The 27875-nt window shown below is 38.0% G+C and overlaps 5 protein-coding genes across 11 annotated transcripts; 2 read left to right on the top strand and 3 right to left on the bottom strand.

The window, feature by feature from the left end:
• Positions 1 to 1052: 1052 nt before the first annotated feature.
• On the bottom strand, positions 1053 to 7865 carry RN-tre (USP6 N-terminal like RN-tre). 2 transcript variants are annotated; one of them, XM_018522482.1, is made up of 8 exons: positions 7596 to 7865; positions 6740 to 6978; positions 6332 to 6655; positions 6060 to 6247; positions 5631 to 5791; positions 4941 to 5261; positions 4231 to 4366; positions 1053 to 2024 (listed from the first exon to the last, which is right to left on the bottom strand). In XM_018522482.1, exons 2-8 carry the CDS (start codon positions 6889 to 6891, stop codon positions 1582 to 1584), a joined length of 1725 nt encoding a protein of 574 aa, XP_018377984.1. In that variant the 5' UTR covers positions 6892 to 6978; positions 7596 to 7865; the 3' UTR covers positions 1053 to 1581. The 2 variants fall into 2 exon arrangements, with proteins under 2 accessions (XP_018377984.1, XP_018377992.1); XM_018522490.1 differs by lacking the exon at positions 7596 to 7865 and adding an exon at positions 7569 to 7591.
• Positions 7866 to 8710: 845 nt separating this feature from the next.
• On the bottom strand, positions 8711 to 16006 carry LOC108770780 (dynein regulatory complex subunit 3). The gene is made up of 9 exons (XM_018522498.1): positions 15804 to 16006; positions 10902 to 11185; positions 10452 to 10624; positions 10212 to 10369; positions 9955 to 10147; positions 9581 to 9785; positions 9265 to 9498; positions 8932 to 9008; positions 8711 to 8858 (listed from the first exon to the last, which is right to left on the bottom strand). The coding sequence occupies exons 1-9, from the start codon at positions 15979 to 15981 to the stop codon at positions 8711 to 8713; spliced, it is 1650 nt and encodes a 549-aa protein (XP_018378000.1). The 5' UTR covers positions 15982 to 16006.
• A 243-nt stretch (positions 16007 to 16249) lies between these two features.
• On the top strand, positions 16250 to 17310 carry LOC108770882 (uncharacterized protein C20orf24 homolog). Its single transcript, XM_018522632.1, has 4 exons — positions 16250 to 16620; positions 16760 to 16863; positions 16957 to 17086; positions 17184 to 17310. The coding sequence occupies exons 1-4, from the start codon at positions 16522 to 16524 to the stop codon at positions 17223 to 17225; spliced, it is 375 nt and encodes a 124-aa protein (XP_018378134.1). The 5' UTR covers positions 16250 to 16521; the 3' UTR covers positions 17226 to 17310.
• Positions 17311 to 17444: 134 nt separating this feature from the next.
• On the bottom strand, positions 17445 to 27072 carry Prpk (TP53 regulating kinase). Of its 4 annotated transcripts, none has more exons than XM_018522592.1 (4): positions 26174 to 27072; positions 18559 to 18839; positions 18174 to 18446; positions 17445 to 17862 (listed from the first exon to the last, which is right to left on the bottom strand). In XM_018522592.1, exons 2-4 carry the CDS (start codon positions 18743 to 18745, stop codon positions 17615 to 17617), a joined length of 708 nt encoding a protein of 235 aa, XP_018378094.1. In that variant the 5' UTR covers positions 18746 to 18839; positions 26174 to 27072; the 3' UTR covers positions 17445 to 17614. The 4 variants fall into 4 exon arrangements, with proteins under 4 accessions (XP_018378094.1, XP_018378086.1, XP_018378090.1 ...); XM_018522584.1 differs by lacking the exon at positions 26174 to 27072 and adding an exon at positions 25492 to 25564; XM_018522588.1 differs by lacking the exon at positions 26174 to 27072 and adding an exon at positions 21552 to 21655.
• Positions 20055 to 24128, top strand: LOC108770802 (histone-lysine N-methyltransferase set1). 3 transcript variants are annotated; one of them, XM_018522540.1, is made up of 3 exons: positions 21648 to 21802; positions 22017 to 22117; positions 22948 to 24128. In XM_018522540.1, exon 3 carries the CDS (start codon positions 22953 to 22955, stop codon positions 23667 to 23669), a length of 717 nt encoding a protein of 238 aa, XP_018378042.1. In that variant the 5' UTR covers positions 21648 to 21802; positions 22017 to 22117; positions 22948 to 22952; the 3' UTR covers positions 23670 to 24128. The 3 variants fall into 3 exon arrangements, with proteins under 3 accessions (XP_018378025.1, XP_018378042.1, XP_018378034.1); XM_018522532.1 differs by having other exon boundaries at positions 21905 to 22117; XM_018522523.1 differs by lacking the exons at positions 21648 to 21802; positions 22017 to 22117 and adding an exon at positions 20055 to 20483.
• Positions 27073 to 27875: the final 803 nt, after the last annotated feature.

Below are 27875 nucleotides of genomic sequence, written 5' to 3'. Positions count from 1 at the left end.
CAGTCTTAAAGATGAATCGCGTGCTGGACGCCCTGAAAAGATTGAAACGGACGAATTGCAAGCACTGCTGGATATAAACTCTGCGCAAACTGAAAAGGAGCTTGCAGAACAGCTTGGCGTTACGCAGCAAGCCATTTCCGTACGATTACATACGATGGGAAAGGTTCAGAAGGAAGGCAGATGGGTTCCGCATGAATTGTCCGAAGAAAACAAAAATCGACGGCGTGACACTGCACTCACTTTGCTTTCAAAGTTCCGGAAAAAAGATTTTCTGCACAAAATCATTACAGGCGATGAAAAGTGGATTCTTTATGATAACCCTAAACGTAGAAAATTATGGGTTGATCCTGGTCAACCTTCGACATCGACGCCAAAGCCCAATATCCACGCGAAGAAGGTTTTGCTCTGTATCTGGTGGGATTGGAAAGGTGTGTTGTACTACGAGTTGTTACAACCGGGTGAAACAATCACGGCAGATCGCTACCAACAACAATTGATCAATTTGAGCGATGCATTAGAAGAAAAGAGGCCATTTACTGGCCAAGGACGTCGTAAAGTGATCTTGCTTCATGCTCGACCACATGTTGCGAAAGCGACTCAGGACCATATCTTTGCGTTAGGCTGGGAACTTCTTCCGCACGCGGCGTATAGCCCAGACATGGCGCCTTCCGATTACTACCTATTCCGGTCGCTGCAGCATCATTTGGCTGATACACATTTCGTGAGATTAGAAGAGATACGAAAATGCATTGATGACTTTATCGCTTCGAAACCGGTGAGTTTCTATCGTCAAGGAATTCGCAAGCTACCCGAAATATGGCAAAAGGTCGTTGATGCAAACGGAGAATATTTCGCTGATTAATAGTTTTTCGTTTCTTTTTGAATAAAGATTGAATTTTACAAAAAAAAGCTCAGAACTTTTTTGTATACCTAATAATTCTTACAACTTTACAATTTTTTTTTTAATTGAAATTTAATTTATAAGAACAACGGATATCAAAGATTATATCGTAGTTAATAAGTATTTAAGATTACATTCTAGAAACGGTACACTGTGTTATTTTTCTCTCACTTCTAAATCTTAATTCATCAATTGACGTTTTCTATAAAGAGATTCCTTAAGATTTAACGCAATAGTTTTCGTATTTGTCATTGTTTCTTCTGTTATGTACGCGCGATTTATCGCAGAACATACATATACAGGGTATGCCAGAAGTCGCGCATTATTTTTGAGCATGTTTAGAATCATATTTCGAGATTTAGCAGTTTTTTGTTCAATATTAAATCTTCGACATATATTTGACATGCGAAACTTGAGTTAGCTATTTAATTTCCTAAGAGAGGCAAAAGAAAATACATCTAATACATGTTAAGAATTAGTTATTAGAATTATATTAATCATATTTGGCGACATTAATATCCAATATCCGATCGATTACTTAAAGAAAAAAGATATCAAATATTTTTTACTTTACGATATTGCCCTCGCTCGTGATAAAAAATGCGCGACTTTCAGGACCAAACTATCATATGCACATCATGGCCATTTGTGATTTCACGTTCGCGTGTAGCTCAATCGACTCACTTCAAATCTAGCTCGACTTCTGGACTCTCGAGTGTGAACGGCTTTAGATTTTCAACGATAGGCGTCTGGTCCGGATCGATGCGGATGCGAATCTTGTTGGTGTCCAGGGAACGGGGCAGTGTGCGCGGTAGATCATCCTTGTAAGAAGCCACCGCCGACGATGTATACGTAGGCGACGTGTACGGCACGTAAATTCGCACTACGTCTGGGCTGGGCTGATGCGGCGTCGCCCGCGGTGTGGGCAGGCCGCCACTGCCCGAGCTCGCATTCGAGATATTGCTCTGGGTGTCCAGACTGTTGTCCAGGACCTGGGAACGTGTCGCCGAGCTAAATACTGATAAATCGGCCGTCGACGTCACCGAAGTCTCGGCTAACGACCGACGAGAGCCGTTGGGAGATGCTCCCTCGTCGAGACTTGGATCAAAGGAGAATTTACTTCCTACAAACAGAGATTTCATTAGAGAGATAAGGTGAGTGGTACGGTTAGTTGTGGGATACGTATATACGTGCATCAATGATTATGATGATATAAAAATTATATTATATATATACAAATATATAACACACATACACACAGAGTAAGTAAAAAGTCCCGGACCGGTGAAATATCTCGAAAACAAAACATTTTTTAGAAAAATGATTCAAACAAAAGTTGCAAAGTTTAAAAAGATCTATTTACTGATCATATCTATTTGACCTTGAGTGGCGTCAGATCAAGGACACATCAATTTTTTTTAACGAAACACCTATTTTTTATTCCAGAATATCTAATAGCTGACCTCATGAGTTTTCCAAAACATTTTAATAGTTTTTTTAATCAGTACTTATTGAGTTATCGAACTTGAAAATTACAGTACCGCACCCAAGATGCACTAAGAATTTATTTTTACATAAAAATGAAAATAAGAGGAACAATCTCTAATAACTTTGATCTTGATAAAAATTATCTAGGTACTGTTGACGTAGGCGGTACTGTAACTTTCGGGTACAGTTCAACAATAAATTGAACCGCAAAAATAAAATCATCTTTAGATAAATAACAGTTTCTTGATATAAAGGGCTATTGCTCATTGACACAACTTATATAGCTAAATCTCGATAAGAATGTTGTTTGTAAAAAATGCTACTACATCAAAATAAAAATGTGAGAACTATCCAAATGAGTGCAAGTGAATTTCTTTACATAAGTTACAAAACAGTTTTGGAAGCTGTTTTCAATGACTGCATTTTTAATTTTTATCACGACACTTTGCGTTACTTAACGTTTCTACACGTTTATATTTATTCTACGCTTACAACAAAGCGTGAGTTACTTTCATCGCGTTTGGAATTATAATTTGCCCCCCTCCTTCTCTCCCCTGTTCAGTTATGTTATTAATAATAGCATATCTGGAGTTCTATTTCACTCGATCTTTCAATCATCTGGAAATGATATTCGCATGGCATTTTGGAGACTGACTTCCCATGACTAATTTTTTATTGTGTCGATGTATGCAACACGATGCATGCTAAGCTTCAACGTTTATCAACGAGTTCTCAACCTTCTTTGTCTACGCTTTGATGCAGGCTTAAAAATGAACCGAAACATGTAAGCAGCACACGAGTAAATTGATTTTGTTAAGTATTATTTTGTATATTGCGCATTATAGTTAATATACAAATAGATATCAATATTTTTGAATGACTATTTCATTTTTTACCAGTACAGATTAACTTTAATCTCAGTTTAATTTGCTTTTTATTTTTTTCTGATTCTTAGAACTAAAAAAACATAAAAATACATAAAATCGAAGTTAAAATTAATCTATATGGTAAAAATTAACACAAGTATTTTTAAAGCATAGCGAATATAATTATTCAGGATGATGCAAAGTATTAATGAAAGATGAAAATTAACGATTGTATTTTGCAAGGGTTCATAATAACTTAATAGTTGTGGGCAATATGTCTTTTATTTCATATAACATATACGGAATTTTATAATAACATAAAATAAATAAAAATTAATAATGAGAAATTGAACAGCATGAATAATATTAATTGTGTTAAGTGTTCCTAAACATTCAGGATATTTATATGCATGGATAGTGTGTTGTGTTACATTATGTAAGATTTGGCTTTGTTAATTTTGAGACGTTTATTAAGTATAAACACATATATGAAAAGATAGAATGTTCTTATATATATATATATACTTTTTTTAAATCTCTTCCCGACTACTTCCCTAATCGCATGATCTGAATTCTGAAGCAACGGTGCAGATTAACACATATCGCCTGACATTTAATATTATAAAAAAATATTCTATTAATACCATTCCTGCATAGAACTACTGTAAATAAATCATTTTGTATGACATGTCTTATAAGTAGCATACTTCTTACGCTTTAATATTATGATGAAAGCTTTCTCTGGGCGCTCTCTACAAACTATATTCAATCTCTAGCAAAATTTTATTGAGCAAAATTGTTCGCGTCGCGATATTTATCACGATAAAGCACTTTCCGTTCACAGTTTAGTGTTGTAGATAACTGTCATCCGGACATTTGAGTTGACGTCATCTTCGTCTTCAGACTCGATGCGTTCGACGCACGTGGTACTGTCTGTGCTATTGTGTAATGTATCGTGGCTATCTCTAAACTCACCGCCAAGGCCACTAGTCGGCTCGACAGGCGTAATGCTCTCCCTACCGTCATCGATCAATGTCATATCCCTGCGCTGCGCCACTGACTCTCGCATCACATGCTGAGCTTCGCTAAACTCTTCGCTTCGCCTTCCAACCTGACGAATGTAACAAACATACACAATATAATAAAATTATATAAAGAGAGAATATCGGCAATTTAATGGATATTTTTTTGTTATTATAAGATTACTTCGCGATTCCACAGCTGTCGTAACATTTACCATGTAAAATAATAATTCCAATGTGTGTGTAATATAATACATAATATAATATCTCTCGTCATATCTTTTTTAACAAAAATAACGGAATTGGCAATTATTGAGCAGATTGAAATAAAATTTTTCATTATGTAATGTTCTATTTAAAAAAAAAAAACTTAATTTTTAGATGAATGAAATAGCTTTGAATTGAAATAATGTTTGCCTATAAATGTCTATTTATATATAAGCAAAATATATTATTATATATTGCCTAAACCATTAATTTTTTGATAATCGTATCGTAATACTTTTATAGACAGCATAATGAGATGGATCAATTGGTATGAACAAAACATGTGTACGAATTTTTATCAATATTCAAAGGATATGGCATAAATATTGCACCTAGTACCAATAGGCACAATAGATATAATAGATAAAGAGCCAAAGGATGGCGTTCTAGCAATACCTTGCTGGTAAAAGTAGGCTCCTGGAAAGTGCCAAACGGATAACGGGGTAGTTCGTGTGGCAACGGAGCACCTGGATAGTCTAATTTGGCACGCTTTAATTCTTCTATGCTGCGCTCCATCGTACTTATCACGGTGTCGTCATCAAAGCAAAAATCCTTCTCCAGTTTAATCTGTAGATAGTTGCAAAATTCATCAAGACTTTCCATTGGCAGCAAATAGCGCTTATGCAGCTTCATAACGGTATACGCCGTTGCTGATAACATGCGATCACCATCCAACAGAAATATGTCCCAGATACGGAGACCGAGACTAACGGGAGTCTACAAAATACAGATTAACATTAATATTTAATATTATAAAACTGCTCTAATATTATATATAAAATTATATAATTTATATGAATCACATATCTTTGATCACATGTAGCAGAGATTTCTTATATAAACTATAGACTTCCTACAAACTATATTCAGTACATATCAATAAGAATACTTTAACTGGATTGTCGTGATTGTTTAATGTTAGAAATAATCGTTAAAATAGTCGGTACAAATCACACATAATAGAAAATAAAATGTCAGAAAAGAGTCATGAAACTCTATAGGTAAAACGAGAGATTAAAAAAATAATAGTATTGATATGCGTTTTAAAAGATACAAATCTAGAAAGAAATAAAGAAGAAAGCCTACTCTCTCTTGAAAAACAACGAAGAACCACTTCAACGCATAGAGTATAGAATCGCAGCCGCACTTATCCATTTTCCGTTTTAGTTTCGGCAAAAATTTGTTCATTATCTTGTCATGGTGCTCTATGAAGCGGTTTAATTTAGGAAATCCATCGACGTAAAAGCCTGTAAAATGTATTGTACATAAAGACTTAAATATATCAATAAATGCCAATCTTGTCCAGAGGTTCATAAATATGATTAGCCTTTAAAATTTAAAGCTTACATTGATAATTTTCTCTATTCTAATATATTAATTCATATTCAAAAACTTATAGACATTTCTTTGATATATATGTATATATATATTTTTTTTAAGAGAGCATGATATGCCATTAAAATTAAAAAATGTGTCACTAAATAATTTTATTTTAAAATGAAAAAAAAATCCAACCGTGCATGCTGTATTTTTGATCGGCAAGCAACACAGAAAGGCCCCAGAAAGCGTCTTCCTCATCCATGTAAAGCAGCAGCAGACCAGCTAGCACGGACATTCCTTGGCAATATCCTACCTCCATGTTGTACATACTGTAGGCAGCCAGTACGTAAAACATAGACTTTTGTTTTATGCTATACCTCTCTCTAAAAAATTATTGTTTTTCAATTTTTTTCAAATACATAGCTCGTATAATAAAGCACGAACGTGCAATTTCTACAGTATCACACCTATAATTAATATGATCTCTGTATTGTCTGGCAACGTCGGCATCAATCTGTCGTATCTCCGTGGACCATTGGCGAGCCAGCTGTAGCATCTCTTCATACTTGCCCGCCTGCTCCTTCTTTAGATTCTTTATTCCTAGAAGTAGAGTCCATACTTGACCACGAAATCTGTTAGGAATTCCTTTGTATATTCTGCGGCGCAGTTTTTCCTTTGTCGAGGCACTGTCCCATTGTTTTGTCATTTTCTCCCATTTCTTCAGTCTCTCCATCTCCACGTGGTGCAACTTGACCTCAAATGCATCCCGTTTCTGTGGTAACCTCTTATCGCTGTGACAAGAGAAATAGTTATCTCAGGTGATTAAAGATGTTATACTTTGTATACGATCAAATTCTAAATACATTTGTACATACTGTATAAATCCATATCTATCTGTAGTGTGATAAACTTCATAAGCAGGATCCTCCCAAGGATCAATCTCAGCACCCTCTCTACCGCGATCATAGCAACTGAAAATCCTATCACGCTCTGCAGCAGACCGTTTCAACAATTCTTCTTCATTCATCCCACGTGGCGATGTGCAGCCAGACTCTTACAAGCATGCCGTTTCATTAATGAACCTCTCTACTAGTCTCCAGTCGAGCAGCTTCATCTGTAAGCCCAGCCACATACATTCAAGCAAGCTTATCAAATCACATATGTACAAATTTATTGGAGTGTGTGACAAAAGTAGTTATTGCAATAAACTTTTATATATGTGTGTGTGTGTGATTTGGGCATGCCATATTTGATACATTTACTTGACTGTGTGTGACTGACATAAAGGATAGAAGGATGTTGGTATAGGAGACACAAGGCCAGTTCTTTTTAACTGAATTTTTTATATTACATAGTTTATCTTTCTTTACCTTTTCATGTTGGAGGAAAAGAAAAAATTACCTGAGCAAAAAGTTTAGTTAAAAAGAACAGATCTCTCTATAATAAACACACAATCTAGTAAAACTCATCCACCTGGACTTTGTCAATCATAGACGAGATTAATGTGTTTATATATCAGTTTCTATTAGAACACTACACTTCGCTTATTTAAAAGATTCTGGGGACAAGTGACACAAATAGGACAAGTAAAGGAGTGCTTTCCGGCAAGAGACACAGTGCAACACATTAAATCAATGTTGTTTGCTAATATTAAACGAAGATGACATGATTACTGTGTCGCTTGCTATGCTTACTGGAAAGTACCAAAGAAATGCTTGCGTGCAATATTACATGTATCTCCTCGGCCGTGGCGCCCGGAACGTAACAGATTTCGCCATTAAATCGTCACATCGGCGCGTTTGCACCGCTAGCGGAACCGTTGCGGTTAATCTCGATGTGCGACTAGATGGCTGGACAAGTGCAAAATGAATCTGTTCGGTTCTTCGCTAACCAGGCGTAGATAGAGCACGCGACACAACATTGGAACTCCTTGGTTGCTCGTCTCTATCTCTATTCCTCGAGCCTCGAGGAAGACACGAGCGGTGATTCAGTGATACAAACTCGCGCCCACTTGCAATTAGAGTACCTATAAATAGGGTGATCAGCCATTCCTAAAGTCACTATATTTATAAAGTACAGCAAACTAGAGACCTTACAAATAGGGTTTCTTCACCACAAACGGCGCAAACTTGTCTCCATCTTGATGTAAGACGCGGTTATTTTCAAACTCATGTATTTGTATAAACGTACTTATAGCGTTTTAAGGCCCGTCTACAATACACGGAGTAAGAAGTAAGAGTAAGAAATTGACCAATCACAGTCGATTATTCTTCTCACATTCGACTGTGATTGGTCAATTTCTTACTCTTACTTCTTACTCCGTGTATTGTAGACGACGCCTTAAATTGCAGTGTCGAATTATTTGGCATCGAATTGTGTGATGCCAAATTGTGCGGTATCCAATCGTGCGGAGTCCAATCGTGGTGATGTCAAATTGTGCCGTATCAAATTTTTATAAGAAATTTAGAAGAAATAGACACAATAGAGAGGTATCAGCATCAGGACTGTATGGTTCGATGGTAGGACAGAAGTCTACCAATATGGAGGAAACCAAGCCTCGATTCGAATCCTGAAGTGCCCTGATACTTTTCTCGTATTGTCACTTATCTCTTATACATTATGCAGTGTGTCCAGTCATGCTATACCCAATTGTACACGTCTAATCGAGCGGTGTCCGATCGTAACATGTCCAATTGGGTGCCATTCTAATATATATTTTATAGAGGTATATTTTATATCAATATATATTTTCATACTATGCATTAACAAATGTCATACTTGAATCTATTTCTTGAACTTTATTTCCATACTAACAGAAGAGGTAAAACGTTTCATTATATTAATCATTAATTTTCCAATATATCGTCATCACCTAGATCAATGCCTGCCAAGTCTAACTGTTGTGGTAAGCTTAACAAATTAAGCTGTTGATGTTGAAATTCAAAAAAATGCGAAATTTCCAATATTTGCTGACGATTCCTTTTATTCTCATTCCTGTTTATTAAAATTGTTCTATATAAAATGCAAACGAATTATAAATTTTATCGAAATAATAGTTTATACTTACACAAATAACCGATTGATATACTCTTTGAGCCAATTATTGAGTCGATTTATCATATGCTTCTCTCGATCATCTATCACCTATAGATTATGTCAATTATAATAGTTGCTAATTATTTTAATTATGTTCAAACTTCCAATATTTATTTATTACCCTTTAAAAAGAGTTGGACAGTGGGCTAAATTCAATTCCCGTAAAAAATTAATTGAAATATGATATTCTCGCAAGGAACTGACAGATAAAAAATCGATTTACGCTGTTAATTCCCTTATCTTGAAAAATCTTATACTCCATTTAGGATTTAAAAAACTAATAGTAATAATAATAAATATTTACTTGTAAGTGTGTTTTATGCGAGGCAGTAAGAATAGTAGCCAAAGTATCGTTATCGCAGCATAGATTCTTAAGATGAAATGTCTCGTCCTCTAAACTTAGAGACTGTAAAACTAATTCAATTATGTTATTATATTCTTTCTCTGCGTTTCGTAATAGCGAAAAGTGTCCTCGTGCAGTTTCTAGGAACGAGTTGACCATAGCTGTTATATTCATCCTGAATACCTCGTTTATATCCTTTTTTTTTACAAAAAACAAATCGCCCTTCTGAATACGATTATTTTTATACTTTTTTTTATAAATTAATATACGCACGTACCTCCATTTGATCATGCAATATAATTTCTTTAGATATTAACTGATTTTGTGTCTTAGACAATAAGTCATTGAATTCATTAAACAGTTCTCTTGCTTTTGCGACAGTACTTTCAACTTCCTGCTCTTGTTTTTCTACCAAAGTTTCTATCTCGTCTTTTATATTTGCAAATATCATTGTCCTTTTTTCAAGTACTTTATTCACAATCCTTAAAATAAAGAAAGATGTTGCATAAGTAATATAGTGTGTGTGTGTGTGTGTGTGCGCGCGTGTGTGTGTCATTACCACATTAATAATTAAAATAGATCATAATTAAAATAATCACACAGTTTTATAAGTGGACTCTCATTTAATTCTTATAATTGTTTCGTCTTTACCTTCTTGCTTCATTTTGCATATTTGTCTTGCCTTCGTTAACAGTAATTTCAAATAATCTTATTTCCTCCGTTCTTCTATCATTCTCTCGTAAACCTAGTTCATATAATTCGTGGCATATTGCAACGAAAGACTTTTTGTACTCTTCGAATGCATTTTGTGTATTTGCATTTATCGTAGATAACGTTTTACCTGCTACTAGCACGTTTAAATAAATTATATTTTATAAACAACAGTAAGAAATGAAATATAAATCTACCTTTATCAGAAGAAAACATTTGTTGGAACAAATAATCTTCATCAAGATGTTCCACGTATGATGCAAATAGTAATAAAGTTTTATTTTCAAATTCTTGTTGCAACTTCAATTCTGTTTGTATTTTTGCCTCGTTTTCTTTGAGATTACTAATTATACGACTATAGCAATAAAATAATGTAATTATTAATTTACAAAAAGTATTTGAAAAGTTCTCTTTTATATAGTAAAATTAATAATTACTAATGCTTATCGATGGCAGATTGACGCTCATTTTCGGATATCATTTTATATTGACAATAAGTCAACTGAGGCATAAATGCGAACAAATAGTCCAGGTATCCATCTATCTTCGTGCAAGGATTATCGCATGTATTTAAACTTTTGAGTGATTTGAAGTCACGTAGATATACAACCTTGGAACGTTAATGGAACTTCATGAATGACAGAGAGAGAGAGAGAGAGAGAGAGAGAGAGAGAGAGAGTTTTTTTTGGTATTTATAAATCAATCTTACATTTAAATCTTAAGTACAATCTCGAGATGTCACACAGTTATTTCATTGATATATGTAAAATAGGATTTTAGAAAAACTATCTAAGATTAGATTTATATGTATAAAACAATTTTAAATATAAAATTAAACGATCAAAGAAGCGCGAGAAAATACAAGATACTTATATAATCATATGTACATGCTCCCAGTCATCGATCTTGTTTTTACCAATGTTCAAAATGGTCAACTTCTTTAAATCGTTTATATTTTGTATGATCGAGATCTCGTTACTATATAAAAGCAAAATTTCTAGCTGATGTAGATTATTCAAGTTTTCCATAATTTTGATGCGATTAAACGAAAGATTTAGTTCCTTCAAGTGGCAAAGCTCGTCCAGATTTTCGATTCTCTGGATAACATTATGAGACAATGACAGTTTAACTAGACTTTTCAACAACCAGAGGTGATCGATATTTAAAATCTCTGCAAAACGATGCATATAAAGTATTAGTCTTAGTCGTGAAATAGCGTTTAGGAGCCGTGCATACACTTTCTATAACGTATCATATACCAGGGTATATTCACACAAACTTGCACAGCCGCATAAACGAGCATTAAGAAAATTATCCAATCACATTTCTCTTATAAAGTCGCACATAAAATATGATTAGGTAACTTTCTTTATGCATTCGTTTATGCGGCTAAATAAGTTTGCGTAGATGTACCCTAAGAGTTAATCAATCAAAGCTGAATTTTTTGAAAATTCTTGACTATGATTATTGCTAATACGATTATTGTTATAGAAAGTGTATGCGCGGCCCTTTATGCATAGTCTACAATGACAATAGCAGTAGTGGATAAATCTGTAAATGCGTCGTCTACAATACACGGAGTAAGAAGTAAGAGTAAGAAATTGACCAATCACAGTCATTCCATTCTTCAGAGGAACAGCTATGATTGGCTAGTTCCATAACATCAATGTTATAACTTCGGCGTAAGGCATCGTCTACAATACACAGAGTAAGAAGTAAGAGTACGAAATTGACCAATCACAGTCATTCCATTCTTCAGAGGAACAGCTATGATTGGCTAGTTCCATAACATCAATGTTATAACTTCGGCGTAAGGCATCGTCTACAATACACAGAGTAAGAAGTAAGAGTACGAAATTGACCAATCACAGTCATTCCATTCTTCAGAGGAACAGCTATGATTGGCTAGTTCCATAACATCAATGTTATAACTTCGGCGTAAGGCATCGTCTACAATACACAGAGTAAGAAGTAAGAGTACGAAATTGACCAATCACAGTCATTCCATTCTTCAGAGGAACAGCTATGATTGGCTAGTTCCATAACATCAATGTTATAACTTCGGCGTAAGGCATCGTCTACAATACACAGAGTAAGAAGTAAGAGTACGAAATTGACCAATCACAGTCATTCCATTCTTCAGAGGAACAGCTATGATTGGCTAGTTCCATAACATCAATGTTATAACTTCGGCGTAAGGCATCGTCTACAATACACAGAGTAAGAAGTAAGAGTACGAAATTGACCAATCACAGTCATTCCATTCTTCAGAGGAACAGCTATGATTGGCTAGTTCCATAACATCAATGTTATAACTTCGGCGTAAGGCATCGTCTACAATACACAGAGTAAGAAGTAAGAGTACGAAATTGACCAATCACAGTCATTCCATTCTTCAGAGGAACAGCTATGATTGGCTAGTTCCATAACATCAATGTTATAACTTCGGCGTAAGGCATCGTCTACAATACACAGAGTAAGAAGTAAGAGTACGAAATTGACCAATCACAGTCATTCCATTCTTCAGAGGAACAGCTATGATTGGCTAGTTCCATAACATCAATGTTATAACTTCGGCGTAAGGCATCGTCTACAATACACAGAGTAAGAAGTAAGAGTACGAAATTGACCAATCACAGTCATTCCATTCTTCAGAGGAACAGCTATGATTGGCTAGTTCCATAACATCAATGTTATAACTTCGGCGTAAGGCATCGTCTACAATACACAGAGTAAGAAGTAAGAGTACGAAATTGACCAATCACAGTCATTCCATTCTTCAGAGGAACAGCTATGATTGGCTAGTTCCATAACATCAATGTTATAACTTCGGCGTAAGGCATCGTCTACAATACACAGAGTAAGAAGTAAGAGTACGAAATTGACCAATCACAGTCATTCCATTCTTCAGAGGAACAGCTATGATTGGCTAGTTCCATAACATCAATGTTATAACTTCGGCGTAAGGCATCGTCTACAATACACAGAGTAAGAAGTAAGAGTACGAAATTGACCAATCACAGTCATTCCATTCTTCAGAGGAACAGCTATGATTGGCTAGTTCCATAACATCAATGTTATAACTTCGGCGTAAGGCATCGTCTACAATACACAGAGTAAGAAGTAAGAGTACGAAATTGACCAATCACAGTCATTCCATTCTTCAGAGGAACAGCTATGATTGGCTAGTTCCATAACATCAATGTTATAACTTCGGCGTAAGGCATCGTCTACAATACACAGAGTAAGAAGTAAGAGTACGAAATTGACCAATCACAGTCATTCCATTCTTCAGAGGAACAGCTATGATTGGCTAGTTCCATAACATCAATGTTATAACTTCGGCGTAAGGCATCGTCTACAATACACAGAGTAAGAAGTAAGAGTACGAAATTGACCAATCACAGTCATTCCATTCTTCAGAGGAACAGCTATGATTGGCTAGTTCCATAACATCAATGTTATAACTTCGGCGTAAGGCATCGTCTACAATACACAGAGTAAGAAGTAAGAGTACGAAATTGACCAATCACAGTCATTCCATTCTTCAGAGGAACAGCTATGATTGGCTAGTTCCATAACATCAATGTTATAACTTCGGCGTAAGGCATCGTCTACAATACACAGAGTAAGAAGTAAGAGTACGAAATTGACCAATCACAGTCATTCCATTCTTCAGAGGAACAGCTATGATTGGCTAGTTCCATAACATCAATGTTATAACTTCGGCGTAAGGCATCGTCTACAATACACAGAGTAAGAAGTAAGAGTACGAAATTGACCAATCACAGTCATTCCATTCTTCAGAGGAACAGCTATGATTGGCTAGTTCCATAACATCAATGTTATAACTTCGGCGTAAGGCATCGTCTACAATACACAGAGTAAGAAGTAAGAGTACGAAATTGACCAATCACAGTCATTCCATTCTTCAGAGGAACAGCTATGATTGGCTAGTTCCATAACATCAATGTTATAACTTCGGCGTAAGGCATCGTCTACAATACACAGAGTAAGAAGTAAGAGTACGAAATTGACCAATCACAGTCATTCCATTCTTCAGAGGAACAGCTATGATTGGCTAGTTCCATAACATCAATGTTATAACTTCGGCGTAAGGCATCGTCTACAATACACAGAGTAAGAAGTAAGAGTACGAAATTGACCAATCACAGTCATTCCATTCTTCAGAGGAACAGCTATGATTGGCTAGTTCCATAACATCAATGTTATAACTTCGGCGTAAGGCATCGTCTACAATACACAGAGTAAGAAGTAAGAGTACGAAATTGACCAATCACAGTCATTCCATTCTTCAGAGGAACAGCTATGATTGGCTAGTTCCATAACATCAATGTTATAACTTCGGCGTAAGGCATCGTCTACAATACACAGAGTAAGAAGTAAGAGTACGAAATTGACCAATCACAGTCATTCCATTCTTCAGAGGAACAGCTATGATTGGCTAGTTCCATAACATCAATGTTATAACTTCGGCGTAAGGCATCGTCTACAATACACAGAGTAAGAAGTAAGAGTACGAAATTGACCAATCACAGTCATTCCATTCTTCAGAGGAACAGCTATGATTGGCTAGTTCCATAACATCAATGTTATAACTTCGGCGTAAGGCATCGTCTACAATACACAGAGTAAGAAGTAAGAGTACGAAATTGACCAATCACAGTCATTCCATTCTTCAGAGGAACAGCTATGATTGGCTAGTTCCATAACATCAATGTTATAACTTCGGCGTAAGGCATCGTCTACAATACACAGAGTAAGAAGTAAGAGTACGAAATTGACCAATCACAGTCATTCCATTCTTCAGAGGAACAGCTATGATTGGCTAGTTCCATAACATCAATGTTATAACTTCGGCGTAAGGCATCGTCTACAATACACAGAGTAAGAAGTAAGAGTACGAAATTGACCAATCACAGTCATTCCATTCTTCAGAGGAACAGCTATGATTGGCTAGTTCCATAACATCAATGTTATAACTTCGGCGTAAGGCATCGTCTACAATACACAGAGTAAGAAGTAAGAGTACGAAATTGACCAATCACAGTCATTCCATTCTTCAGAGGAACAGCTATGATTGGCTAGTTCCATAACATCAATGTTATAACTTCGGCGTAAGGCATCGTCTACAATACACAGAGTAAGAAGTAAGAGTACGAAATTGACCAATCACAGTCGAATGTGAGAAGAATAATCGACCGTGATTGGTCAATTTCTTACTCTTACTTCTTACTCCGTGTATTGTAGACGGGCCTTCACATTCAACTGTGATTGGTCAATTTCTTACTCTTACTTCTTACTCCGTGTATTGTAGACGATGCCTTACGCCGAAGTTATAACATTGATGTCATGAAACTGACCAATCACAGTCATTCCATTCTTCAGAGGAACAGCTATGATTGGCTAGTTTCATAACATCAATGTTATAACTTCGGCGTAAAGTGTGCCGTGTAAACATAGTATGTGATGGGAAAAATTTTTAACTTCTGACTTCTGATTTATGACTAATGGGTTATTGTAGAAGGCCCATTACTCTCCATATATTGTAGACGATGCATTACAGCCTCACCCACTATTGCCATTGGGTGCTTTCCAGCAAGAGACACAAATGACACAGTGAATCATTACATCCTTGTTGTTTGCTAATGTTAAAAATGAAGATGATATGACATCGAGCCGTGTAAATGTTGTAAAAGACAAAACGATACTCGTATCACTAAATGAAAGGCACCCATAACAATTGAATATGCATGGCTTCTACTTACTCAGAAACTCGATTCGAATTTCTTCCAATTTGTCCAGTTCGATTCCGTCTTGAAGAAACAGTCTGCCGCCTTCTTTCTTTGGTCCCTGATCTATCGCTAGAGAAACAAGCATGCTTCGCGTTATCACGCCAGGCTCCGTGGTTTCGCGCAACGCGCTGATTGTATCTGTCTTATGCATCCTGTATCACGCCATTTCACGCCTCAGGTCTGCTCAGGGCTCAGGTCTCAATTTCAACCATCACCATGGTTTCAACCATACTGAAGTATAGATCCTCTTAGGTAGAGATCAAACAATGCGGGCTACTTTGTGATTGGTTCTGCCATTTAGTAAAAGTGGAGACTCCGCTGTGTTGGAGCACGTTGGAGCATGTTACGAGCATGCGACATGAACAAACTTTTTGTCTGATCTCTACCTCTAGAGGATCTCTATGTAGGGCCGTCGATGCAAAAAAAAATTGAATACATTTAAGATTTCGAGGACCGCGAAGTGTTGATACGCATTATTCAGTCCCCAAAATCTTAACCACGTTGATTTTCTTTACGTTGATGATCTTGCATTTCGATTTCGGAACTGAAGTTGGACATATCTGTTTTACATTATGATACATATGTTTGATATATTGTATGTGTATTGTAGATTGTAGCCAGCTCGGCTCCTCGCGCGCTGATGCTCGCGTAATCGTTTCGACGATCGACGTGTAATCGCGAGCTTTCCGAGATGTCGCGTACGAGGACGGAGAAGAATGGAAACGGAGCCAAGTACGAGGTTACCGTATGGACACGTGCGATCACCGCGAACTCCGAGTGGCCGGACAAGGTAAACATAACCCTTGAGTCGTGTCATGGTATTACTAGTATTCTGTTCTATCCAAAGGGGAAAGAAAATTATTTCCACGAAGCGGAAATTATTTCTGACTTGTTGCATTTCTATATCTTTTCATACCTTTTTGTTGCAGGAGGAATTTCTCGATGTAATATACTGGGCGAGACAGGCGATTGGTATTATCGTTGGCATAGGATGGGGCCTTATACCACTAAAAGGTTTTATAGCTTTATTGTTGTAAGTATAGAGACAACTAGACTCTTTTTAATATATATGTCTCAAATCACAATGTGATCTTACCAAACACATTGCCACGTGCTTATATTTCAGATTTGTTGTAGTCAATGCAGGAATTACGTATTTATACTTTAGCAATTTTCAACAAATTGACGAGGAAGAGTACGGTGGTATATGGGAATTGACGAAAGAAGGATTCATGACCTCATTCGCTGGGTTTCTGGTAAGTGGAGCAGGATCAGTTTCTCTTAATGGATCATCTTTTTCCTTTTCTCTCTTACTCTTTCATCCTGTACTTTATTACTATTGTTTGTTAATAGGTGACTTGGATTATTATATATTCAGGATTGCATTTTGACTGATATACTCAATAAAGATCACAGATAAAGAGCAATAGCTTTTTCATATGGATCATCGCTGCTGCCAAATTCATTATACATAACGCAATAGTTTCCTTCACAATAGATACTGTTATATATTGACTTTTTTCGTATACTGTTACATATTACATACAAATATGATTTATCTGTGTATAAAGAAAAGAAAGACCTTCTTACCTTCTCAAACTATGTATCTTGTATAATTTTAACCACTCTAATCGCAATCGAATTTTCGCAAAACTCGTTTGTTTCGTTCTCGCTTGAGTTAATCTCTACTAAAAGACGTTTCGTAATGCTATAAAAATACATTTGTACGCTTCATATTTTCCTCAGAACTTTATGATATAAATTTCAGCGACGTTTCCATTGCTTTAGCCAACCATCAAGCGCTTGCGTCCTCGCGCTTGTACCTGCTTGTATTTAGCGAGTATTTGCTCATACTGCTTTTTATTTTGATAATGCTGTTGATAGTAATGAAAAACACGGGAAAACAACTCCGGCACTTCGCAATGCGCGTTAAGTAGCGATCGCTCGAGAACATATAGATCGACGGCTTTATCTTCCAGTGTGGAATCCACTCGGGCCAATCCGAAGTCAATCATTACAAACTGTGCCTCGGCTGCAAAGGAATATCATTTTATAAATATATATATATATGTGTGGCGTGCAACGCACACACACAGATAGATAGATATCGCTATTTATAAAGAAATAATGGAATCTTTTATAATAGACATGTACAGAAGATACTAAATTTTTTCAAATACAATAAATGTTGAAACTCCTTTTCAGTGCAAAGCAACTTTGACAGCAATAATTCGATTTACAATTAAATATGATAATTATGATAAAGTTTATTTATCGTTTACCGCATTCGTGATTTAAAGTAAATTCATGATTTGAAGAGAAATGTCATCGCGAAAAGTTTACCTCCTGATTGATCGTTGTAAAGTGACTCGATTGAGTTGTTCTTGAGCAGTATATTTGATGTGGTCAAATCGCCATGGATAATATGCTTCGAGTGCAGCTTAGCTATCACTGTGCCCAGTCCGCGTCCTATGAAATCTAGCAAATGAACCACGTCTATTTTTCCCGAAATATTCTCATCTATGAAGTTTTTCAGCACTGTGGCGTTTTCTATGTATTCCATGTAAATTCTGCGTCGCTCCAAGTCTACTAAGTATAAAGCGGGCGTTGCTATTCCTTAAGAATAGAACGGAGCAGATAATATATTAAACGAGAATAAATGAAAGTAACGAATGCGAGTCCATACTCTTCCACCGGTCACGTACTTGGATGCGTCGTGCGTTTTTACCTGCGGACTTTGCCCGGACAATGGCGCGAGCCTCTGCTCTGATGCGATCCTTGGTGAGACGAGCGTCTAGCTCTGGGTGTCGGTAATTCTTTACGAATCTCTCCTTCATCATGCACGTCCTTCCTAAATAGATTCCCTTATAGAGACGTGCCTCTGCCCCTTGTACTATCAACTCCGAGTCTTTCATTATGATTATCACTGGAGATGCACCATATCAGTCGAAACTTGCGAATATTGCGTCCGCAAATATTTCACTTCTATTTGCGTTGTTGTAACGAGCTCTAGAAAATGAAACAACTGAGGTTGAGAGAAGGAAGACAGCTTTTAGAGCACGCTAGAAGTGAAATTCTTCATTATCACGAAGGTTGTAGGCAATGTGCACGCACATGTCCATTAGGTGAGCATATATTACATTCGCGCATTGTATTCGCGAACAGATCGATTTACTTATTGCAATCTACGTAATGAGTCTTCATGATCAAGCGATCGGCGAATAAAATATTTATCGAAGTCATCAACGAAGCTGCATGCATGCACACTCTCTAAATGTTTTTAGAATCTCACTCTAAAGAGTGAAAATTGAGCCAGTGAAGAACTTGAAGAACTGAGTAGCTCAATTTTCAATCTTTAATGCCCATTTCATCTTTTTCTAGTTTTAAAAAGTAAGTTAAACCGAGATTAAGGCTTCTGAATGGTCGCAAGTAATCACGGCCATACTGAATCATGACGTCAGAAACGAAAAATGACACGTTAATTTTTGTTACGTGCCATTTGTAAATAAAGAGAAATTTTGATAAAACGAAATGATGAGATGGCTTTAAAACACTTGTAAAAATAAGACAAAGCTATCCTTATCCCCCTTGACAGTCAATAAATAGTCGTAAAAGGTGATAAAAGGCACGTGAAAGTGAAAATAGAATACGCATGCGCGTTGAATAAACGAACTTCAAATATCTTTTATTTTTTACGACTATTTACTGACTATCAGGGGGTATAAAATAGTTTTGCCCCAGTTTTACAAGTGTTTTAACGCGATCTCATTATTTCGTTTTAATCCAAATTGTCTTTATTTACAAATGGTAACAGAAATTAATGTGTCATTCTCGCTTCTAACGTCACGATTCAGTATGGCCGTGACGACAATTCAGGAGCCTTGAAGTTAATTCACATTACAATAATATATTTGGTAAAAACGGGTATAAGAGTAACATTTCATTTTTTTAGAGTGACAATTCACTTAAAACAAAGTTTTAGAATACATATATCGAAGAAATAAAATATATCCAAGACATTCGATCGCTGATTTCGGCTAATTGGGGGCTTTATTCGCTGGTCGCACATAAACGTATCAAACGTATAGAAGGACGAGGCGAATAAGAGACATCAGTCAGTTACCTTCGGTCATTCTATTCGCTTGCGCGAGACGAGGCGAGGCGAGGCAAAATGTTAAGGGCGAGGCCGCGAGCGAGGGCGAGGGCGAGGGCGAGGGTGAGGGCGAGGGCGGCGAGGAGGTAAGGTACTTGGGAAGAGCGCGGCCGCTAGCGCTAGCGAGGCGAGACGAGGGCGAAACGCAAATCGATCGTTATCCGCCAGCGACCTGCGCGCTAATCGCTATCCCAGCGCTAGTATTCGCCCGTACTTTGTTCCCATCGGTCCGCCACTCGCCTGACTCGCCATCGCTTACGAGCTTCCCCATCCGCGGGGGTAGTGCGAGTTGGCGAAAAGAAGAAGACGACGACGACGACGACGACGACGACGAGGAGGCGAAGAAAGTATGAGGGACGAGGTGAAGATGGACGCGAATCGGCTGATCGCCGAGGTCTACAAACGGCCGGCGCTCTGGAATCAAAGGCACATCTCCTACCATAATCGCGAGGTGACCAACCGCGTCTGGATGGAGATCGCAGCGATATTCAATCTGCCCAGTACGTGTCATGTAAACACCCCATCCCCGCATTGGTACCGCAGGACCCGAGCCGCGATAAGTAATCGCTCGCCGCAGCGACGCAAAGAGTCGTCTTTCGCCCATGCGTCGCTCACTCGTGTCAGAGCGCGGCCGTTCCTCTTGGTTCCTCTCCTTCGGCGAGGATGAGTACGTCCTTTACGTCCTTACGAGTACGCGACCGCGATACGAGTCTTGCTACGGCAACCGCTCGTCTCATGAATGACTTATGAATCCTTAAAATTACCTATCCGACTCGGAGAGTCGTCTTGGACAAACGCGCCGTTTGTCAAATACTTATTTTCATTTTACGTAAATATTAACGCGCTTTAAATAAACGACTAAAATAATGCCTTTCCTATGTCACGAGAAAATCTACAAAAAGAGAGAGAGAAAGTAAGGATCCGTTTAGTGATGTCTGGATCAATCTTTGGCGTTTTTGGCCGAGTTTTTTTAAAAAGTATCTCGATATTACAATTTTTCATTATATAGTTGCTTTAATACTTAAGAAGTCTCTCGACGCAATTTTGACATTTCGCGCCCCACTCCGTTGAAAAAGCAAATACAGAAGACTATCACAACGCATCTCTCTTTCGACATCAAAGCGTTATGTTATAGGCTAATATTCTAAATTATAACATTCTATCGCCGTACATCTCAAGATGAAATATTATTCTCTCCGGCTGGTCGATCTATCTTGCCATCATCAAATTCAAAGACACGGAGCGGAGGATTTCGTTGCCGGGAAACGCGAGTTTCAAAACGAAATTCTGCACCTTGCGAAGAGTTGGTCGTAGGGCGGATTTAAAATTTCATATTTGACTTGATGAATTACTTTTATTCTAGAGGTTCACGCTATTTTATATTATTCTAAAATACAATTTCTGCTATTCTAAAGTATAATTCTCGAGATTCGCAAGTTTCATATATGTTTATTTGACATGTTGACATAACGTGCATCGTCCTAACCTCATTCCACACGCGAACCGGCGCGAAGTACGCCACGAATGATTACGTCAATGTCGCGTGATATACCGTGGGGACATCTTACCTGAGGTATCCCAGTGCACGACCGAAACGAGATTTCTTATCGTGCTTCGATAATATTAATTGAACCGTAAACGGTGAACCAACGTGAATATGCACGCACATGCACAAATCGTTCGGTCGAGAACGCATGCGCAGCATAACGCAAGGATGCATCGATGCGCATTGCGCGCGCACGAACGCAATCAATACGCGCTCTCTTTGTATACCATAGATCTTATCATTATGGATCCATAAATAAGAGCTAATCACTCGGTGAGTAGGCTGCATTCCGAAACTAATCGAAAAGAAAGTGTCGCAACCTTTTATTGTTGCAACCAATGCAACCATGAATATACATATCGTTGTGTTATCAAGGTTGCGGTCCACTTGCTTCTTCAGCTAATGCTCTGAACGCTACGCTCTAAACGATATGCTTGGATTGGTCCATTATTGTTCCGATGCTACAATCGCTACGTGAACCCTCCAGCCAATTCACCGAGGTGAGGCAGTTGGAATGGAAGTGGGAATGGAAACGATGATGTATTGATGACGTAGATGACGTAGAGAATTACTGGGAGCATTTCAAAGGTGCGTTCGGGAAGCTCACTGTCACGCGGTAAACATAAATGCTGCGAACTCGATCATCTGTTTGGGGAGCTAAGATAGCGTTAGCGACTTATACCAGCTCCATGAACAGCACTGGCGCATCGTTAACGCTTTTTGATCTCAATTAACACTAGGGGTGCGTTCGGGGGACGCTATATCAGCGCTATGAATGCAAATGCTACCAACGCTGTTCATAGAACCAATAACGCGATAATGTTAATTAGCAAGCGTAGTGTCAGTAGCATTCACAGGGCGATATTTATAGTCCGTTCTTATTTTAAGACCGTCTTAAGATGCTAATACAGCCTTCTGATTGGTTTATGGCATCTTAATACTGTACGTATTTAAGAGGATGCTGGAAAGAACTTGATGTCGATAAAACAGATTTTTATTAAGGAAGGTGCACCTCCATTTTATTACGAGTATCATCTTCAATGCAAATTATGTAATTGTAAGAATTATCGTTCGTTAAACATGATGTGTCTTCATCAGTGTCTAAAAGTGATCTTACAGATATCTTACAGACGTCTTGAGGACATCTCTATGACATAATGTCTGAAAAATATCTCGATGATATCTTCGATCAGGATGTTTTATGTCTGCATTTTGCATATATTGTACTCTGGATGAGTTTGGAGTTAAAAAAATCTGTATTACTGTCATTAGTCAAGTTTGATCGTCGCTCCAGCATTCTTTTAAAGTGCTGACGAATTATTGAATCTCAAGTTGCAAAGCGAGCCGGCTGCATATGCTGTTAACACGTTGTTGCGTCAGCAACATCACTGAATAAGCCTTCGTTTGTCTATTTGCAGAACCGATGCTGAAGGCGAAGTGGAAGGGCCTGCGTGACACATTTCGTGCTGAGTTAAAGAAGGATCAGGTGTACCGCAAGAGCAAGTTCCACCGGAACCGGCCGGTATGGATACACTTCAAAAGCTTGCAATTCCTCAAGGAGCAAATGCTGCCGCGGCCGCCGATCTGGGAGCGCAGCATCCCGAAAACGGAAGATGAGCTGCAGCCGAGCGAGGGCGAAGGCGAGAACGGCATGCTGACTTCAAGCATCGACGGCGGTCTCGACGATCGAGACACAATCGCCGATCATCTGTTGTCGATGGCCGGCGACGGTAATATTGGCCATCATCATCACCACCACCGTCACCATCATCAGCATAAGCTGGACGGTGGTGACGGTCGACGTGGCACAGTGGATGTGAAGCGCGAACCCGAAGAGAGCTTCGACAACTTGGAGTTCCAAAACGTCACTGACAACCTGGCGGAAAACGAGATGATGCTGCAGAATATTTCGCCTGAGCAGGTCCTGATGAGCGACAGTGACACCGGTCTCGCCGGCGTTGATCCGCTCGAGGGCAGTTGTCGTTTCGATGACAATTACTACTTTCTGATGAGCCTATTACCGCATATCCGTACCTTACCGGCTGACCGCAGGATGCTGCTCAGGATGCAGATGCAAGAGCTCGTTTACAAGGAGGTCTATAATAAGGCCACCGATGACGAGTCAACGGCGAAGACTTAACTGACGTCGCTGCGCGCTAAGTTAACTCTTGAGACTCCTTTTTTTCGTTGCAATGATATCACGTCGCGATGTTAAAAACGAGTCATGTGGATTTGTCTTAATGCTCATGTATATGCCGATACCAAAGTTAAATTGGCTTTTTTTTACACGCCGTCGTTTAGTGCCATAATTTAGGATTGCGTTCAAAACTTCGCCCGAATATATTTAGATATCATTTTATTCTTCTTTAACATTTGATGAACAACAAGGATAAAATGATATACCCTAAATTCCTGAACACATCCTGTGTGACTGTACAGAGAAGAAGCGGGAGCTTCAAAGTTTTTCGTAACTATTTTTTAAGGAATAAAGAGTACTCATTTCATGTAAATATACAGGATGTTTTAGAAACACCTGGCCAAATTTTAGAGCGTATAGTCACAATACGGATGGTGAAACAAAAAGTAATACGAACATGAGTCCGCATTGAGAAAAAAAAATAGTTTTGGTAACATTATAAATTAACAACTCTAAATTTAAGTACTTGCAACTAATTTTACAAAGTAATAAGAACTATATTTTCGTAGTATTCAGTACTACTTTAGTTCTTATTACTTTGTAAATTTTCGATAAAACTAATTGCAAGTACTTAAATTTTAGAGTTGTTAATTTATAATTGCTAAAATTTTGTCTCTCCGTGCGCGGAAATACTTTCTTTTCGAGTTAAATATTTTTTATTTATGATAGAAATAGGCAAAAACATTTTGCTAAAGAAATTGTTAGAAACTTCTGCAGCAATGCATGCTTTGCATCAATATCTCATGGATTATCGAAGATGTTAAGAAATTTTAAAAATATTTCAAATTTTCACGTGAAGCGATAATAGGATTTCGGGAAGTTCACAGTAGCGATAGGAGTATCATAAACAAAAACATTTTTTGTTAAACAACATTATTATTAAAAAATTATGCTGCAAACAAAAAACATTTTCGAAAGGAAGTATTTCCAAATTTATGTTCATATGACTTGTTTTCATCCTTACTGAATAGAATACGCTCTTAAAATTTGGCCACGTGTTTTTGTAACATCCAGTAAAAATAAAAAATCTTTATTCCTCAAAGAGCGGCCACAAAATCTTTAAAAGCCGAAATATTTTATTTACAATTTTTTTTCCCACGCAACATCGATCAACACGAGCTACTGAAACCGTTAAAAATATCCGTATGAAAAAAAAGACCGATAAACAACTCATCGTATAAAAAAACGGACCATTAAATTTTAGCACAAATTAATATTTTTCAATAGCGGTAACTCGGCGAGAAATCGATATTGAGATGAACCAAATCAAATTAAAACTTGAACATTCGTCTTTAACGTTCGCTATTTTGTAATATATTTTGTGTAACTTAAATTTAATCTCCATGATCATCAAGTTTTAATTTGAGCTTCGGTTCATCTCAATACGAAGATTCTTCGCTGAGTTAACGCTATTAAAAAATATTAAAAGATTGTGCTAAAATTTAGTGGTTCGTTTTTTTTTTAACGAGTGCGTGCATGCGTGTTATATATAAGGATGTTCAGAAATTACCGCGTCATCTTTCGTTGGCAGGTAGAGCGGGTTTAACTATAGAAAAATCTTTTATTGTTTTGCGAGTTTCTTATAAGTCGGTAACTAATAAGAAATGAACTAATATAAAGATTTGCGGACAAGGATGCATCCACGTGATTAATCCGCACAACTTTTCTATTTAGTTCAATTCGCTCCACCTATTCGCAAAAGTTGGCAATTTAATTACTAGACACCCCGTATACAATTGGATGTATAAGGTTATACACAACTAACTCCAGGTAGGTCATCAACCGGATTGCCCCGGGTGCTAAGCGCGCATCCGACGTTCGTTACCGCGACGCGGCGACCCGCGACACGGTTGAGCGACACTGCTCTCTCTCTCTCTTTCTCTTTCGTATCTGGCCCTGACGGATACAGGATACAGCAGTGAGTGAGTGACGCACACCTGTGTGTACCACTGTGCGCCTGTCGCAGGCAGTCAGTGCGCGTTCATCAGCGTCCTTGCGACGTTTCATGTATATCGTACCACTACCGATCGCCGTGCACTGCTAGTGAGTAATGTACCCTGCACGGTAATTTCGCGCAGAGTGCGCATGCGCCCCTCGTCGTCGATCAGTCGGTTGAGTCGGTGTGGCTGATGGCTCCACAATCGTACGTTCCACTTCCTCGAACTCCACGTCTCCGTAGCTTTCGCGTCGTGACTCGCGAGTCGCGACTCCGGTCTCCGCGTCTATGCTTTCAGTTAGCCGCCGATCGCACATCGCGCACCGTTATCCCGCGTTATCGTCGCGCGCTCATCGGTCGATCGGTCTTTCCCCTCGTTACTTCCCGCGGGTAGACGTCGCGTTTTGTGTCACGTTGTCGCGCGAACACAGGTGTGTTGACGCACCGGACAAACGGGATACACATTGCTGCTCTGCGAACGGTGGATGTACACGGTCGTACTGAGTCGTACCTGTCTGCCGCTGGCTGTGTCGCACTGTGTCGCACTCAGCACTGCAATCGACGCGCGAGGTGAGCCAAGTTTCAGGAATCTTAACTTCCGTGCGCTTCCGCGTCGGAAAGTCTGCTCTCTCGAAATGGTACCCATGAAGTGGTACCACCGCGTGTGAACTCTGTGAGTTTCCGGAGAATTCCTCCGTCAGTTTGGAGTTGACATTTCTCTCAGCGAGAAAATGTCGACCGCCAGGTTTTAGCACAATGTATCTTTTATTGAAGAAAATATTCGCTATTTACCTTTCAATTGATTGAGAGATCGATAGTTCTCTTCTCGGCGATTTAAACTCATCAAAAGAAATATCGCTTTTCATTGATACCTGAATATTATTTTTATTGACGAAAACTCAACTCCAAATTGATCGAAAAGCGTTATATTATATTATATCCCCTTTACATCTATTTCTACCAATATGGATTAACTTAAATTTCGGTTTTACTCTCGATCTTTTTCTCTGATTTTGAGAATTAGAAAAAGAGCAAGATTAAAAAATTGATCTGCATTGGTAGAAATAGCCACACACGTTATACAATACAGCTGAAAGGAGCGAACATAAATGCGTGATTGTATGCGAATAGGCGTTCAGCGCACCGCTCGCACCGTTACTGTAAATTCCATTGTACAGACCTTCGATCGTCCTCGTAACCAATCACGTTTTTGTAACATATGTATACATATGTAGTTGTTGATTTCGACGTATGTGCAATACGAGCATGTCCAGTTTGAAAATAGAACGTGTTCGCTCGGCTCTAGTCTAGCGTCTAATCCTTTAACCGTCATGCTCATTTCTTGATTGTGAAATTGCTTGAAAAGAAAACCGAATGTGTGTTAAAAACACATTATTTTATTAAAATAAAAAGGACTTTTTTATTACGTCACACTTATTTTATTGCATTACTAATATTACTAATATTACTAATATTACTGATATTACTATTTCGTCACTTCGCCACTAGGAGTAATTAATCATCTATGAATGTGAAATCAGAGAGACTTCGCGAAACTTATTGTCTTTAATCAGCAAGAGTTGAACCTAAGGCACAATGAAAAACACAAGCGATAGAAACAGAAAACAACTTGACAGATTTCAGCTTATCAGAAATCGTGCATTTCGATGTACATTGTTTCTACTATGATAAATTGAAATCTCGTATTCCCTCTTCCTGTTGCGCCTGTGCTTTTCAATATAGTGCATTAGGCTTCATTGTTACACACAATTCTTGAATGCATGTCAAAAGTGTGTAGCAAATAAAGCGTTTCATCTTATGAGACGAATGTAAATAATATAAAAAACTGAAATTGTGATCGATATAAAAATAAAAACGGGTCGAAATGACTTTGGGAAGTAATATGAGAACTCTTCAGGAACGATCGATCTAAAGAAGATTGAAAAATGATAGAGGATCAGTCAGATTTATGCATGGACGAATGTTTTGCTTCAGGTAAGAACGGTAACAAAGAGACTAGGCGAAATACTGACGATATCCATGTGTCGTTAGAGAACGAAGATTAGATATCGGATACTCTCGTGCACGTTAAATATATCCTCCGCTCTCTGTTCACACTTTCGAGTCTGCTCTAAATAGGCGGACTGGAATCTCAGCTCGGTGTGATTCGAAACGCATCTACGCATTCCATTCCGAGTGACAAGTGCCTGGAG

Source organism: Trachymyrmex cornetzi, unplaced genomic scaffold (genome assembly GCF_001594075.2).
Source record: "Trachymyrmex cornetzi isolate Tcor2-1 unplaced genomic scaffold, Tcor1.1 scaffold1002, whole genome shotgun sequence".
Lineage (NCBI taxonomy): Eukaryota > Metazoa > Arthropoda > Insecta > Hymenoptera > Formicidae > Trachymyrmex > Trachymyrmex cornetzi.
The sequence above is the reverse complement of the archived record's forward strand: the minus strand, read 5'-3'. Positions and strand labels throughout refer to the sequence as shown.

What these genes read in the sequence shown, in the direction of transcription:
- RN-tre (XM_018522482.1), bottom strand. Translation starts at nt 6,891, where the DNA reads ATGAATGAAGAAGAATTGTTGAAACGGTCTGCTGCAGAGCGTGATAGG. An exon ending in GATAGATATGGATTTATACA is followed by an intron (nt 6,656 to 6,739) that starts GTATGTACAAAT and finishes CTCTTGTCACAG; the next exon opens with CGATAAGAGGTTACCACAGA. An exon ending in AGAGATCATATTAATTATAG is followed by an intron (nt 6,248 to 6,331) that starts GTGTGATACTGT and finishes ATAATTTTTTAG; the next exon opens with AGAGAGGTATAGCATAAAAC.
- LOC108770780 (XM_018522498.1), bottom strand. Translation starts at nt 15,981, where the DNA reads ATGCATAAGACAGATACAATCAGCGCGTTGCGCGAAACCACGGAGCCT. An exon ending in AATGTTTTCTTCTGATAAAG is followed by an intron (nt 10,148 to 10,211) that starts GTAGATTTATAT and finishes ACGTGCTAGTAG; the next exon opens with CAGGTAAAACGTTATCTACG. An exon ending in ATGCAAAATGAAGCAAGAAG is followed by an intron (nt 9,786 to 9,954) that starts GTAAAGACGAAA and finishes CTTTATTTTAAG; the next exon opens with GATTGTGAATAAAGTACTTG.
- LOC108770882 (XM_018522632.1), top strand. Translation starts at nt 16,522, where the DNA reads ATGTCGCGTACGAGGACGGAGAAGAATGGAAACGGAGCCAAGTACGAG. An exon ending in ACTCCGAGTGGCCGGACAAG is followed by an intron (nt 16,621 to 16,759) that starts GTAAACATAACC and finishes TTTTTGTTGCAG; the next exon opens with GAGGAATTTCTCGATGTAAT. An exon ending in CCTCATTCGCTGGGTTTCTG is followed by an intron (nt 17,087 to 17,183) that starts GTAAGTGGAGCA and finishes GTTTGTTAATAG; the next exon opens with GTGACTTGGATTATTATATA.
- Prpk (XM_018522592.1), bottom strand. Translation starts at nt 18,745, where the DNA reads ATGAAAGACTCGGAGTTGATAGTACAAGGGGCAGAGGCACGTCTCTAT. An exon ending in TGTCCGGGCAAAGTCCGCAG is followed by an intron (nt 18,447 to 18,558) that starts GTAAAAACGCAC and finishes TCTATTCTTAAG; the next exon opens with GAATAGCAACGCCCGCTTTA. An exon ending in TTACAACGATCAATCAGGAG is followed by an intron (nt 17,863 to 18,173) that starts GTAAACTTTTCG and finishes ATTCCTTTGCAG; the next exon opens with CCGAGGCACAGTTTGTAATG.
- LOC108770802 (XM_018522523.1), top strand. Translation starts at nt 20,333, where the DNA reads ATGAGGGACGAGGTGAAGATGGACGCGAATCGGCTGATCGCCGAGGTC. An exon ending in AGCGATATTCAATCTGCCCA is followed by an intron (nt 20,484 to 22,947) that starts GTACGTGTCATG and finishes GTCTATTTGCAG; the next exon opens with AACCGATGCTGAAGGCGAAG.